This window comes from Microtus ochrogaster, unplaced genomic scaffold (assembly GCF_000317375.1).
Source record: "Microtus ochrogaster isolate Prairie Vole_2 unplaced genomic scaffold, MicOch1.0 UNK44, whole genome shotgun sequence".
Classification (NCBI taxonomy): Eukaryota; Metazoa; Chordata; class Mammalia; order Rodentia; family Cricetidae; genus Microtus; species Microtus ochrogaster.
In genome coordinates, this window is record NW_004949142.1 from 2,254,308 (window position 1) to 2,269,495 (window position 15,188).

The following is a 15,188-nucleotide window of genomic DNA, read 5'->3' on the forward strand; positions in this document are numbered from 1 at the left end:
CGATCGCAGGTCCGGACTCCCCCGGCAGCGCTCCTGCGGGGTGCGGGCGGGATAGAGTTAGCGCAGCCAGGTGCACGCGCCCTGCAGACAGCGACCTTGACCTGCGGGCTGCGGGGAGTGCGGGGCAGCGGGGACCCGCCCACGGGGCCGCGGCGCAAGGGCGGGACTCGGGTGGGAGGGGGCGGGTCCCGCTGCACTCCGTGCGCGCGGCCAGTCGGCCCGCGGGGCGGAGCTTAGCGCCTCTGGGGGCGGGGCCAGCTCCGCCGCTTTCCTAGGCGGCCGCTGTGCGGAGCGAGCACGCGCGGACCCTGCACCGGCCGCGGAGCCGCTATGGGCCCGCCAGGCCCCTGGCGCGGCGCGGCGCAAGCACCGGCTCAGAGACAGGTGAGCGGGCCGGAACTGGAGTGGGTTCTCCGAGGGTCCCAGGGAACCCCGGTCGAGGCTCGGGAAGCGGTGGGCCTCGGCAGGCGCCCCTTGCCTGGGCCTGGGCATGGAGTGCTGCCGATTCTCGGAGAGCGGGTTTGTTACCGGGTCTCTGCTTCCGTCTCGGTTGAGCCCGCGGCTTGTATTTAAGAGGGAGAGGAGACAGAGGGTGGCCTCCCTCCGGGCCTCCCGGCCTGACCGGTCTAGCCTGGGCCGGCTGTGTGGGGGAGGGCCAGCAATCTCGAGAGGCAATATGGACCGTCGTCTCTATCACCAGATTTGTTTACACGTTTCTCTTGATGCCCAGCTCCACCTCTCCTCGTCCAGAGCGCTCATGTGGCCGCCCCGATAGATGTTGGGTGGAGAGGCAGGGCCCAAGTGTTTCGATCTTTTGGCCCCTCTGAAGTCCAGAGGTGCATATAGTAAGCATGTGGCTGAGAAAATGACCAGGGCCAACGGCTGTTGTAGCTTCTTTCCAAACTAGTGACGTAACCTTGAAGGTCACCACACGTCTTGAGCCTTAGTTTCCCCTTTGACAAAGTGAAGACGTTTACAGTTTTCCAAGGTTATAAGGGCAAGCTCTGGATGAGCCCCGAGTGCGTTGTGGTGAAGTCCCCGTGTGCCTTCCCTTGTGCTTGCCTCTCCCCAGGCCGTTCTTGTCAGGAGGTAAACGCCATTTGACCACGGTTTGTTTTTCAGGATTGAACCTCCAAGATGGATGATCAGGATCCTGGGGGCATTAGCCCCCTTCAGCAAATGGTGGCCTCAGGAGCTGGGGCTGTGGTCACCTCCCTCTTCAGTAAGCCCTAGGGAGATGGGGCGTGGGCAGCTGGGGGTTGATGTGGAGTAGTGGTTGGAAGCAGTTTGGGTCCTGATGAAGAGGGTGAGTGGGGTACCTGAGGAGCCTTCGGACCTTCTTCCTTCCCCAGTGACACCCCTGGATGTGGTGAAGGTCCGCCTTCAGTCTCAGAGGCCCTCAGTAGCCAGTGGTGAGTACTTGAACCTGGAGCCAGAGGGAGGGTGGACAAAATAAGGATCTTCCTGAGATGGGATACCTGTGTGGGGGACGTTCCTGATCACCGTGGATGACTTGTATTTCAGAATTGACACCTCCTTCCAGATTCTGGAGTCTCTCTTACACCAAATGTGAGTGCCCCAAGTCACAGGAGCCTGGAAGGGCCCATGAAAGACGTGTCCCAGTGTCCCTTGGGTGCCCTTGGTCATAGACTAGTACCTAGTACTAGTACTTCCGGGTCACATTAGCCACCCTATACAGGACTCTCCACCAGCTCTGCCACCCAGCTAGGTTCCAGGCCCTGCTGCCCTAATGCCCGCCCCCTTTCTCCAGCACCCTCTACTCTACAATCCCCAGGGAAGTGTCTCCTCTACTGCAACGGTGTCCTGGAGCCCCTGTACCTGTGCCCCAACGGCCCTCGCTGTGCCACCTGGTTTCAGGATCCAACCCGATTCACTGGCACCTTGGTAAGGAGCTACCTTGTACCTGAGGTGTGGCTGACCAGTTGGTGTAGGAAGGGCTTGCCTGGGATTCTCCCTGAAGGACTTCTGGTCCTGATGCTGAGAATCAAAACCATGACCTTAATATGCTAATGCGTGCTAGTCCAGCACTCTGGTACTAAGGTTTTAATGGGTGAGTAGGAGTCCCCCTCGAATCATATGAGGAGTTGCATCTGTGGAAGCCTGAGGGGCAAACTAGCTCTTATCAGGACTCAGGACTATGGGCAGAGGCTGAGGGCATCGGGCCAGGCCTGAGCCAATCCATCACAAGTGTGTGATGGACCTTGGTGTCCATCTTCTTTCCTCTGGGCCCGTGCCGGCTTGATCAGGATGCCTTTGTGAAGATCGTGAGGCATGAGGGCACTAGGACCCTGTGGAGCGGCCTCCCAGCCACCCTGTGAGTACCCCAGTGTGGGGTGTTTCCTTCCCTTGAATCCTCTTGGCAGGGTGAGGGAGGGAATGCTTGAAAGGACTGGGAGCCCTCAGGTGACTTTTCTGCCTCTTCATGCTCACATGCATCACAGGGTGATGACTGTGCCAGCTACTGCCATCTACTTCACTGCCTACGACCAACTCAAGGCTTTCCTATGTGGTCAGTCCTTGACCTCTGACCTCTACGCACCCATGGTGGCTGGTGCCCTCGCCCGCATGGGCACTGTGACAGTGATCAGCCCCTTGGAGCTTGTGCGCACCAAGCTACAGGCTCAGCACGTGTCATACCGGGAACTGGCTACCTGTGTTCAAGCTTCGGTGGCCCAGGGGGGCTGGCGCTCACTGTGGCTGGGCTGGGGTCCCACAGCCCTTCGAGATGTGCCCTTCTCAGGTAGGCACCTGGTTCAGGGCATAGGGTAAAAGAGCCCTTGGATAATGTTCAAGGGCTCTCCAGCCAAGTTCCTCCGTTGTTACTAATGGCCATGAACTTGTCACTTCTCCGAGCCTTGGGGTCCTTATTTGTGATAAGGACTTGGCAGGGAGGGGTTTTGCTGAGGTACAGGGCAGGCAAGCCTGCCCCTGGGGTGGGAGGTGAGAAGTCTGGAGCCCACTATGGCCCCCACCTGTAATGAGTGTGTCTACTTCCCAAGCTCTGTACTGGTTCAACTACGAGCTGGTGAAGAGCTGGCTGAACAGGCTAAGACCAAAGGACCAGACATCCGTGGGCGTCAGCTTTGTGGCTGGTGGCATCTCAGGAATGGTGAGCTGACTGGGTTGGGGGTGAGGCCACCAGGGATGTTCTGCAGGACCCTGAGTGAGAGTTAGCAGGGATGCCCGGAAAGTCCTCACACAGTAGTGCCTGCCAGGGAGCCTGCGAGATGCCTTAGTCCCTCCCGGAGCTGTGGAAGGGCCGGAACGGTGCCTGGGTGCCGAGCCGAGCCCTCTCGCCATCCCACCAGGTGGCTGCCACCCTCACTCTACCCTTCGATGTGGTGAAGACCCAGCGGCAGATCGCACTGGGAGCAGTGGAGGCCATGAGAGGTGAGCGGGGCTAGTCAAGGCGGAGGGCAGGCAGGGCCCAAACTGGGTACTACTGACCTGGGCCTTGAATCTGCAGTGAAGCCCCCAAGAGTTGATTCCACCTGGCTCCTGCTTCGAAGAATCCGAGCTGAATCGGGCACCAGGGGACTCTTTGCAGGTGGGTGCCTGTCTGTGCACGTGTTCGTGTTCTATGAACATCCATGTTCTTATGTGTGAATGGGAAGGGACCTGGACCCCTAACCAAGGTCTGACCTCCCATCACAGGTTTCCTCCCAAGGATCATCAAGGCCGCTCCCTCCTGTGCCATCATGATCAGCACGTACGAGTTTGGCAAAAGCTTCTTCCAGAGGCTCAACCAGGAACAGCCTCTGGGCCACTGAAAGGCGAGGAACAACCAGCTCTTGCATGGGTGGGGACAGGAGACTGAGCCAAGTGCCTTCCCCCCAACCCAGTCATCTAGTACCCCACATCTCGACTCCTGCTGTTCACCTTCCCACAGTCAGCATTCGTCCACCTCCAAGTTGAAGACCAAATCTGACAGCTGCCCCTTTCATTGTATCTTCTTGATGTTTGTTGTAGCTTGGCCCTGGGTAATCAGGCTCTCCGGGCCAGGCAGCCTTGTTTATCCCCTGTCTAAAGAAGATGACCTTCTGTGCACTGCTGTGGCTGCGGTGTCTTGGGGTATGTGTGTGCGTTTGGGGGTCCCCAGTCAGTTGCCCATGCTTGTTATTCCAGTACTTGGAAAGCTGAGGCAGGAGGTTGCCTCAAGTACCAGGTCAACCAGGACTGCATAGCAAGATTCTGTCTCAAAAGAAAAAAAAAAGCTCTGCAGTGGTGGTGTACACCTTTAATCCCAGCATTCGGGAGGCAGAAGCAGGTAGATCTCTGTGAGTTCGAGGCGAGCCTGGTCTACAAGAGCTAGTTCCAGGACAGGCTCTAAAACTACAGAGAAACCCTGTCTCGAAAAACCTGGCACGATGGTACACACCTTTAATCCCAGCACTAGAGAGTTAAAGGTAGGTGGATCCGAGTCTATATAGTGAGTCCTTGGCCAGGCAGAGACCCTGTCTTAAAAGCTTCCCACCTTACGGGGTATCCAGTCAGACAGAATGAGGCTAGAAGGTTGCTGAAGTGGTGGTGAGGCCTTTCTATGCTAAGTCACTGTGTTGGGGTGAAAGCAAGAGGCGATCTCCCTAAGTACATGCCAGGGTGGTATCACTGGGGCAGATTTGCCTACTTGCCAGCTCTGGCATAATGGATGGACTGCAACTTTGGGCCACAATGGAGTTGCACCTGTGGCAAGCAAGTGCCCCACCGAGGCACACCGTCAGAGGGCTCTGCAGGGCTTGGGAAGATATGAGAGGGGGGTCAGACCCAGAGTGCACTGCAGATCTACAGAAGCCCTGGGTTATGGCTCCACGTGCTCCTACACACTGGTCTGACACCATTGCCTTAAGAGACCTTGTTAAAAGAAGAACAAGAGAGACCCTGTTAATGGAGCTCTACCCCACTCCCCAGAGATGAAGCCACCTCAGTCCTCTGGTTTTTATTTGCTATTCTCGCCCCACATAGGTACCAAGGAAGGGTGACTTCAGAGGGTACACAGGAACAGACCAGAGGCAGGGCAGCAGGAATGCCAGGGCTGGGCCACCTGCTCCTGAGGCAGGTGTAGAAGATGAGCAAAGGGAGCCAGGAAGGCTTCAGGACCACCAGCCTCCCCAGGGGCCTGGCTACCTGTGCCCCGGGTGCCCCTCCCTCCTGGCCCCACCACTTCCCAGTGCAGCTCCTGCCTCTGGCCTGAAGCAGAAGCGAGAAAGAGGTTTGGTTGTCTTTCCCTGGAGACCCTCAGCTAGGTGGGCAGCATTCTTGAAGGGTTGCCTGGGTTGGGGTCATGGTGGCAGTTGTCTGTGGTCCCTGGCAGGTGGTGCTGGCATTGCCCGTGCCGCTCCTCAGCTCGGGCTGAGTGCCGGGCTGCCCTCGGGGCTGTCGCTCACCAGACATTCGTTGGATTTGAAGCTCGCCAGGGACTTGCAGCTGGGAATGGAGGCCAGGGAGCCGCAGAGGCCCAGCATGGAGGGCGTGGGGTCCTTCCCTGGGGAGAGAGGGCGGGTGAGGCTGGGCCAACCAGGCTGTGTGTATGTGGGACAGGAGACTTCATGGATGAGCAGTAAAAGGACAATCCTTGGGTCACCCCAGGAGACTTGTGGCCTCTTCTGCCACTTTTAATTAAACCCTGATCGAGCATGCCTTGCATGGGCGTGGGACACTGTGTTGTAATCATCAGTGATGTCTCTGTCTCCCCCTGAGGTTCAGCCTCTTTGTCCATTTATTAAGCACACAGTGAGCATTTGCTCTGTTTCACACCCTGGGAATACAGAGAATGGACAAGACATGATCCCTGCCCTCATGGAGCTCACAGTCTGATTGGGGAGACACACACACACACACACAGTCACAAAAAGTGTGGTGGGTTACATGTCCAAAGCCTGCCATATCTCAAAATCCAGTTATCTGATACAGTGTAGTTATATATCTATATATTTTAAAAAGAAGAAGAAAAAAGGAAGTCCAGGCATGGGGAAAGCTAGGAAGGGAGAAACCAAGGTGGAGCCAGGGGTGAGGTCAACACAAAATGCATGCGTTGAAGTCCTGGGCCTTCACTCGGAGGGAGTCACTAATTTGGTTCTGAGCTTCCTGGCAGCCAAAGAGAAGGGGAAACAGGTCAGGTAAGCAGTTCACAGTGTGCCTGTGGTAAGAGAAGGCTAGGGTGAGGAGTCCCTGGAGTGTGCGCTGTGAGGATGTCTTACTAAAATGGCCTTGAGGCCTCTGCATATACGGACACTAGAGAGTCCTTTTACCAATATCCCTATTTTAGAGATGGGGATCTAGGTCAGCGAGGTGAGGCTGACCAAGCTCACAGGTAGAGGGGGTGCAGCTTCAGCTTGCACTTGGTTCTCTCAGAAACCCCAAACCAGGCTCCTCATTGGTACTGTGAGCACAGGAAGGGCTGAGAGAAGGGGTTCAGCCATGGCCTCACTGCAGACCCCCAGCAAGTTTCTGAAGTATACTGAGTGCTGCGGTGTGTGTGGGGATGGGGGTTGCGCTCACCGATGGGGCCCCAGGGTTCCTCATCCCGCTTGCCCTCTCCCATGCGCTGGGAGTCTGAGCTCAGGCTGGCCTCTGCAGACAGCGGCTCGGTGCTCATGAAGCTGTGTCTATAGCAGAACATAAAAGCATGTGGGCCCATAGCTCCAAGCCCTGTTTCCTGGGAGTGGGGTTTGGGGGCGGCAATTGGGTTGGGGCTTACCTCCGATAGAGCTTGGAGTTGCTGGCACCCTCAGGCCTATTGAGTGTGCTCAGGGAGGGCCACTGGTTGACCAGAGGTGTAGTGAACTCCTTGGAACCCTGGGCCAGGGGGGCATGGTCACCGGGGATCAGACCTGTCCTGGGAGGGGGAGGGGGATCAGGCCTGGCTGGGAGGGGGAAGCAAGACTCAGCAAAGTTGGGGGCAGAGTTTAGGAAGGAATCCTGAGTAGCAAAGCTGAGGCTAAGTGCTGCTCAGGCATGGTGGCACACATCTGGAGTTCCAGCGCTAGGAGGTGGAGGCAGAAGGAGCACAAGTCTCAGGCCTGCTACTTAATGGGGGCCAGGAAGGCAGTGTTGGAAGAGTATGAGCTAGCCTGGGGGCAGAAGGGGCTGGGATTAGTGTGCTTATGTAGGGTGTTGGAGTGAAGGAGGGTTTAGGAGTCAGTTGGGATGAGGAAAGTGGAGAGGGTGGGTACTCTTGAAGGAGTGGGATTTGTGTTAGCTAGCTGGGATTTGTTTAGGGAAGAATGGTCTAGGTTGTGGGATCCCTGGGCGCTGCAGACCAGAGGCCTAAACAGTGGGGGAGGTACAATAAGGCTGAAAGCCAGGTCCTCTGAGTAATGCGGTCCCTGCGCCAGAGCCTGGTGTCTCTAGCTGGAGGGTGATGGAGATCTTAATGTTGGGGTAATCTTGGGGGAGAGGTGATGGGATGGGTGGGCTGATGCAAATTGAATGTTGGTGTCAGGAAAGTGATGCCATCCTTGGAGTCATTTTAGGGGTCACAGAGATCAGGGCAGGACAGGAGGTGGGCTCACAGCTGCTCCTGCAGCTCCAGGATCACGCCTTCCAGTTCCCGCTTCTCACGCTGATTCTGAGCTGCGGCTTCCTCCAGCTGCAGCTGCAGCCGCCGGTTCTCCGCCTCCAGGTCCTTCAGCTGCGACTCGCGCAGACGCACCAGCTCCTCCAGGTATCCCTGTGGGGAACCAGCTCAGCCCGGACTTCTAAAGGGGTCCCAGCTGGGGTTCCAGCCTGGACACTGCCCACACCACTCCCAGCTCCCTCCCCTCGCCCTACTCAACCTTCTGTGCATAGACAATGCGAAACTTCTGTTCCATCTTGTGCCACTTGCTGTACCAACTGTCCTCGTCGGTGACCAGAGGCAGGTAGGGGTGCTCAGGAGAGTTGTCCTCACTGGTGCTGCTCTCTGCGCTGTGCCGCTCCTCCTCGTCCGTCAGGTAGTCGTAGCTTAGGAGCGGGAGCAGTGGGTGGGGCCAGCTCCACCCCGCCTCGCCCCACTAGTACCCCAGCTCCGCCCCTTGGGCCGTGACACCAGGATGACGCTCGGCGACCTTCTGGTGCCCATCTCCTCACTCACCGCCATAACGGGGCTGCTCACCTCTGGGTGAACTTTAAGTAGGGCGTGTAATCGATGACCACCGGTGTCTTCCCGTCCAGAACTTCGCCCTTTAGACAGAAGCTGGGGCAGAAGAGCCACAGGGGTGGGGAGGAGGGAATGAGGGGCGTTGGACAGTTGTGGGGGAGAAAGTCCCCTTCGCTACCGCCATGCACACCTCACCTGAAGTCGATGGCGCTGAGCCCAATCAGCATCCCCGTAAGGACAGTGGCTTCTTCCCGCAGCATGATGGCTCCGGAGTCATAGAACCGTCTGCATGGAGAGGAAACCAGAGACTCCCAAGTGGCCCCGTGCCCAGGACTTCTCTGGAGGAAGAAGACTACTCTGGCTCACCAGCGGTGGTCATTGTTTCCCCTCACTGGAACTTGCACCTGACCCCACCCCCACACCTATTATATGAATGCGTCCTGACAAGAGACACTCTTCTGTTCTCTGAGCTAAGCAGCCTCTGTCAAGCACTGGGTCACCCCAATACTTCAAATCAGGGAGCATGTCTTAGTCGTTAGTGTTCGTCATACATACAGTAGATCCTCAACAACTCTGAAATATGCAGACTGGGGATAGATAGAACATAGTAAAAATAAAAATGAGGTTGGAGGAACCCCCACCCCCAACATCAATAGTTTCCCACCCCACAGTGGCACGTTCTGCCTTGTGATCTATGACCCTCCGGACCCGCCTTCTTGGCAAACCCCCAGGCCAGGCACTGAAGCTCCACACATTGAAACTCTGTTCTTGGAAGAATAGTGTGACTGCCTTTGTTTGCAGAGCTGGCAGGGCTGCATGTTGTAGGTCATGGCACAAAGCCAAGTAAACTGGTATGTGACTGAGGTTTCTGCAGTCCCTACCAAGACCTCTGGGAGAGGCCAAACTGGTGCATGCTGGAACTTGTAGTCCAGGTATTGAAGGTTGCTGTGGGGACCTAGGACTTAGGCAATGAATGTGCATTCATGGTCTGACCTGGTGGTTCGGTTGTCCCGAAGAGCTGTGGTAATGTATTCTGACATACGCTTCTCCATCAGAGCCACCCGGATCCATGCCCGGCCCTAGAAAACATGGTTACCTTTAGTTATCCCAGAGGGAACAATGTATCCAACATCAGGTCTGGTCTCTCTTTTCCCAGTGCTGTAGGCAAGGGGTAAGAACAGGGCCCTATGTCTAAAGCAGGGGTCAGGCGTGCAGCCCCTCACCTTGGCTCGAGCTGTGCTGATGTTCTCCATGTTCTCGATGCTGCTCACACAGTTGTTGGGCACCTTGCTGCAGGCCAGTCGGATGTAGTCCCAGAAGCCCCGTTGCCCATCTGAGCTGAACCAGCTCACTGGACCTGCTGGGGCACAAGCTGAGCCAGGGCAGGGAGGGGACTCAGGACTAGGGAGTTTGGAAAGGGTTCATGTCATAAAGCCCTCACATGTATAAGCATGAGCCGCCACGCATACATGTACAGCCTCCCCCACTGTAAGCAGCAAGCTTGCTGGCAGAGAGAGCTCCGTGCCCAGTGATGGAGCTGTGGGCAGATGACCCTCTCCCCAGTCTCCTGGGACTGTGTTTTTGTTTCTATGGATAGCCCAGAATCAGGCCCCGGACCAGGGATGGGGTTTAGGAACCCATAGAGGGTATCAATCAGAGCAAGGTGGTGGCTAGAGCCACAGGCTGCAGTTGGCAGGGGTGGGTGATGACGGCCTACCTTTAAACCGGTGACTGAGGATCTGCTCCAAAATGGCTGCGAAATTAACAAACTCCTCAGATGAATCATCGATGGGTTCTGCTGTGTATTTCTCCAGCAAGGTTTTCACAGAGAACCTGGGGGGGGAGGGGAGCGGGAGGAGGGTCAGACAGGGTGGTAGAGGGCGGGGGTCAGAGAGGGAATAGGCAGAGAAGGGGTCACGAAGGACATGGATTGATGTGGGGGCCGATGAACCCAGAGTGACCCCAGGAGATTCCCAACCAGCTGGGATAAGACGGCGACAGGTGCAGGGAAGAGGACAGGAAGGACACTGATGGGCAAAGTGGGTGCAGAAGAGACAGCCAGAGAAAGGGAGCTTCAGGGAGTAGGTGTGAGGGAGGATGAGGCCATATGTAGAAAAGTGTCCCCAGACCCTTTGTCCCCATCACCCTTCAGAGTGGCATTTTCTGTACGTGTGGATTGAGGGTCAGCCAGGAGTCAGAAGTCAGTTTACACCGGTACCCCCAGACAGTCTTCAGCATTGTTGAAACAAGCTCCCATCCCTCTGGGGCTGGGGGGTCACCTGTGCCAGAGCACATGAGCTGTGCACGTGGAACACAGGCATGTATGCACAGCCAGGTGGATACTCAGCTCCGGGACATCCCTCCTCCCCCTTCTCAGCTAGCCCACCCACACACCAGCTGCCCAGAGCTAGGCAGTGTAGAGCTAGGGGTGTGGGGGGAGAACGCAGGGTACGGGTCTGACATACATCAGGTGGGAGGGAGCTCTGGCAGTAGGTCCCTGGAAGGGATGTGGGGGCCCAGACCCTGGTTTCTCAGGGAGAAGGCCAAAGAAGGCAAGTGAGGCCAAGGGGTTGGGGTCAAGCTGCCCCACCACTTTCCCCAGCCTTGCTCAAGCCTCCTGCATCCTCCAGCATCTTCCCTCTGTAGTCTCCTCTCGCCATCTCTGCGGTGAGTGGGACAAGGAGAGGCCGTGCAGCTCCTAGCATCTCACTACCGCTGTTTCTGGAGACAGAAGGAGCAGGGGTCCAGGCACAGGGAGGTCCTTGACTCTGTCCTTTTATTCTACCCACGTTTACCACACCGATCAATGTGTCCAGAACTGTATGTTGTAAGTATCAACCCACCTGCCCGTGTCACTGTCCTGGAGGTTGATCCTCTCATGACCACCTTCTGCATATTATAGATACGGGGACTAAAGGCTCCAGGGATGGACTGATCAGAGTCGTGTAACTTGGGAGGAGGCAAGTGTTTGCCCTATTCTCCATCTTTGACTCGTTCTACTCTGTCTTACAACTTCCTAGTGGCTATCACAATCACTGAGAATTGGCCAGTAAGCTAGTCCAGTAGACAAAGGTGCACGCCACTAAGCCCAGCGACCCGAGTTCAACCCTAGGACCACTGTGGCGGAAGGAGAGCCCCTACCCCCATCCGTTGTCCTCCGACCTCCACACTCACATGGTGGCACATGCACATACAAAATAAGTAAACAAACACATAAATGTCATCTTTTTAAAGAGTATTAGCCAGGAGTGGTGGCACATGCCTTTGGTCCCAGTCCTCAGCAGGCAGAGACAGGAGCATCTCTGTGAGTTCCAGGGCAGCCAGAACTACACAGAGAGATGCTGCCTAAAAATAAATAATAAATAAATAAATAAAAACAAATAGATAAAATCAAAGATACAAGCAAGTACTGAGGCTCTGAGAAGTCCCTGCCCTCTGTCGTCTGCTCTAGAAGTCTCACTGGAACACTGGCCAAGAAGACCCTCAAGCACAACCCACAGGGCCTCTCTCCACCACCTTCCTTTGGGCTTCCCCAAGGGTAGAGGCCAGACAGGTGAGTGCTGGGCTATGTTAGAGGGAAGCAGGCTGCTGGCTGCAAAGCCTTTTCCCTGGGTGCTAAAGGAAATACCAGCTTGCCTCCTTCAACATTGGTTCAGATCCCAGGCAAGGATGGCAGAAGGTGAGAGTTATGGATTTCTGGGCACAGGCCAGGTGAGGAGTCAAGACTGGCCCCGCCAGGAGGCCATTATCTGGGCCTTATTATGCGCACCATCAATTTGTGGTCATCTGGGTCGGACTTCAGTAGAGGCCTGGGGCTTGGTCAGCATGGCAGCCATCTGCCATCTGTCCTTGGGGGAGTGGAGAGCTGGTCAGGGCCTCTAGGAACCCCATGGTGTGGGCCTGGTTAGAAGGAGCATAGCAGCTGAGGGTTACCATGGAGACAGGGAGGCCAGGGCCCAAGGGAGCCTTACAACCTGCTATAGGGAGCTGCTGGAGGAGACCCACGTGACAGTGAGGAAGCAGCAGGGGTCCCTGGGGCTTTGGAGAATTTGTTATGTCCCTAACCCTTGTTCCCCACTCTAAGCTGCCCCCAAGTCACCCGAACCTCTGTCTCTCCATCTTAGGCCAAGTGGCTCCCTCCCACCCACCCCACCACCACCAAACACTCAGAGCCCAGATATTCTGGCAGGCAAGAAAAATATGCACCTAGATGGCCAAGAGCCAGCAGGGACAAGAAGAGTGTCATTGAGATAACTGTTTCTGCGTGCCAGGAACTGGCACAACATGACCCATTCTGTGGTACAGCTTTTACATCTAAGATGTGAAAATCTAAGATCTAAAATAAAGCACCAAAGGCTCAGAGTGGTTAGGAAACCTCCACAAGGTTGCACAGCTAAGGACTGAAGCAAAAACTTGATCCTAGGCCCATATGATTCCAAGGGCAGAAATCTCCTGACACCACCCTGACAGGGTTTGGGGAAGGAGGGCAGAGACAGTGTCTGTGCTCTGGGCTAGGTCACCGATATACTCCTTCCATCCACACAGCCCAGCCAACATCAATCACACAGGGCCAGTGCGCGCAGGACTTTCGAGACACTGGGAAGGGGAGGTTCTGAGACAGGCAACATGGCTGGGCCAGTGCCCTGGTACCCAAAGGAGCTCTGGGTGCTGGGAGACGGGGTATCGGGTGGGCAGAGGAGTTATGCTGAGGTTTATGTGCAGGCAGGTGGAACCGGCACGGAAGGACAGTCAACCTTGCACCCAGGAGCAATATAATCCAAGCATTTGGTGGCCATGGCGGGCGTGGAGGCTGCAGGTGGGCAAGGCAGCTGGCATGGAGATCCCAGAGGAAGAGGCAAGGACAGGTGGGGGCTTGGGAGAGAGCCTGCACAGCTGGCAGCTTTCTGGCCTCAGAGCAGGGCAAGGAGGGTGAGTCACTGCAGGGCTGAAGTGGGAAGGGCTACTTCCTGGTGTCCAAGAAAGCTGAGAATTTCCCAGCCCTGCAACAGCCCCACCCTCCGAGATTTGGGGATCTGGGCTCCCAGTCTCCACTGGCAATCAGGGGCCCAGGCTTCTGCAGCGAGGCCCTGGATGCTTCCTACAGCAGGGTAGTGCCTCGACCTTCACTGATGGATTCAGGGGCTTTGCTGTGCGCCCAGTTGAACCTGCCACAGGCTGCAACTGCTCAGATACACCATCCTTGCTTCATGAAGGGTTGAGCTTAGAAAAGTCTCTTCGGAAAGCTCCACCCCAAGAGGCCAAGATGACAGGGTTGGCAAGAGGGGACTTGGAGGACATCCACCCCCAAACCCATTGAGTCCCCTCTGCCCACCCTACCCCCACTGCCAGGAAGAGAGCCAGCCATCCTCCCCCTCCTCCTCTCACACACAATGTCACTTCCTGGTTCTCACAGGAAGCTGCAGTGCCAATTAAACTCTCTTCATCCCCCCAAAACCACAGGCCGGGCATAGGCCTGGCTTAGTCAAGAGGAATAAGGGCCGGCATTCCAGTCCGCCTCCAGGCTCCGGGCCTGGGAAGGATAGCGAGCGCGTTCCTTCTAAGTCTGGCTGGCCTGCCTTTTTCAGCGGTTGTAGAGCATCCCCGTAGGCATGTTCAACCCTTAGATTTCTCAGCCCTCCCCAAACCCTCTCTCTAACCACCTCACCCGGACCGCCAGCGGCGCCCACCTGCACACGGTGATCAGGTTCCTGCGCTCCACGATCACGTTGCGAGAAGATGCTTTCTTGGAGGGCAGCCCCAGAGCCATGGTGGTCTGGACAAAGCTCGCTTCCATTCAGATGTGAGGCCACTGCTGCCGCCACCCGCTGCCCCCCACCCCACCCGGAGCCCCGGCCCCCTCGCAGGATCACGGCTGGGCCTTCTGCCCCCCGGGGCCCTTCGACCTCTTCACTGCCATCCCTCGGCCTCGACTCCTAGTGCCCGGCCCCTTCGCTCCCTCCCCCGGCAGCGATCCCGAAGCAAAACAAGGCCGGGGAGGGAGCTCTCCGAGGTGCTGAGCCGGGGCTCGTCACCCCCTCCCCCAGTCGCCCGCTCACCCCTCCAATCGGTGACGTCAGGGCCTCAGGGCCCCGCCCCCCAGCAGCCCGGGACCAATCCGCAAAGGGCGCAGGATTTGCGGGGGAGGGGAAGGACTGAGGTCCCTGAAGGAGCGGAGGGGGTCCCCCGGAGAGACAGTGATTGTGTAGGAAAGGACCCTATTCTCCAACCCCCACACTCAAGGCTGGGGATCCTCGCCTGGCGTCTCTGTTTTGACGTTTTTTTCCCCCTTGTTTCTAACCTGCAGTCTGTGGTGTCTATTTCTGATCTCCCATCGTAGCCTGAAGAATGGAGACCCTCACCGCCTGCACCCTTTTCCGCCCTGCCCCCCACCCAGTCAGCCCAGGCATCTCAGCCAGACCTGGGCCACTTTCAGAGACTGTAGGGGGCCTTAAGGTGGTAACCCAGATACCAAAGCGGGGTGGGGGTGTTGTGTTCGTTTGCGGTAGCCAGCAAGCCAGTGTCTCCGCGGGTGGAGGATGGGAACCCAGCGAAACCATCTGAGTCCAGAACCTGGAACCACCCAGTCCAGGGATTTGGGGTTACTGGCAGTTAGGTGGCATGGACTCCACGGTGGTTCTCGGTAGCAGCCACCTCAACGACCAGTAGATTTAAGGGTTAACCCTTTGGCTGCCTACGTTGCTGCAGCCCTCAGGCGGGCCGGTCAAAAATGGTTAGCTTTTAAATTGGGCCGGACTGAAGGTCTCTGGCTTCTCTGCTACGGTTGTCTTCCATGCTGTTCTTCATAATCCTGATCGCCGGCTTCGTTCCGAATAAACCAGCTCCAGGATTTGAACAAGCTCGTGATCAATTGGTTTGCTCTGGTTAACGTGCAGCATAAGACTTCTCTATACATTATGGAAAGCAATGCCTTATCAGGATTTGCTCCATTTTCTCCCATTCTGTAGGCTGTCTTTTAAAATTATCGATACTGTCATTTAATTCAAAAAACTTAAATTTCGCCGGGCGGTGGTGGCGCACGCCTTTAATCCCAGCACTCGGGAGGCAGAGGCAGGCGGATCTCTGTGAGTTC

At 56.6% G+C, this 15,188-nt stretch overlaps 2 protein-coding genes across 9 annotated transcripts; one reads left to right on the plus strand and one right to left on the minus strand.

Moving 5' to 3' along the window:
• The first annotated feature begins 276 nt into the window (after window positions 1-276).
• On the plus strand, window positions 277-4,068 carry Slc25a39 (solute carrier family 25 member 39). 2 transcript variants are annotated; one of them, XM_005369108.2, is made up of 11 exons: window positions 277-384; window positions 1,123-1,222; window positions 1,353-1,412; window positions 1,525-1,569; window positions 1,772-1,905; window positions 2,268-2,335; window positions 2,463-2,761; window positions 3,021-3,130; window positions 3,330-3,411; window positions 3,488-3,568; window positions 3,676-4,068. In XM_005369108.2, exons 2-11 carry the CDS (start codon window positions 1,138-1,140, stop codon window positions 3,789-3,791), a joined length of 1,080 nt encoding a protein of 359 aa, XP_005369165.1. In that variant the 5' UTR covers window positions 277-384; window positions 1,123-1,137; the 3' UTR covers window positions 3,792-4,068. The 2 variants fall into 2 exon arrangements, with proteins under 2 accessions (XP_005369165.1, XP_005369166.1); XM_005369109.2 differs by having other exon boundaries at window positions 1,796-1,905.
• Window positions 4,069-4,942: 874 nt separating this feature from the next.
• On the minus strand, window positions 4,943-14,147 carry Rundc3a (RUN domain containing 3A). 7 transcript variants are annotated; one of them, XM_005369112.3, is made up of 11 exons: window positions 13,786-14,147; window positions 9,816-9,931; window positions 9,322-9,455; window positions 9,092-9,177; window positions 8,294-8,383; window positions 8,114-8,194; window positions 7,797-7,962; window positions 7,533-7,690; window positions 6,719-6,856; window positions 6,520-6,626; window positions 4,943-5,503 (listed from the first exon to the last, which is right to left on the minus strand). In XM_005369112.3, the coding sequence occupies exons 1-11, from the start codon at window positions 13,890-13,892 to the stop codon at window positions 5,361-5,363; spliced, it is 1,326 nt and encodes a 441-aa protein (XP_005369169.1). In that variant the 5' UTR covers window positions 13,893-14,147; the 3' UTR covers window positions 4,943-5,360. The 7 variants fall into 7 exon arrangements, with proteins under 7 accessions (XP_005369169.1, XP_026632824.1, XP_005369168.1 ...); XM_026777023.1 differs by having other exon boundaries at window positions 9,322-9,458; XM_005369111.3 differs by having other exon boundaries at window positions 9,322-9,470.
• Between the last annotated feature and the right edge of the window lie 1,041 nt (window positions 14,148-15,188).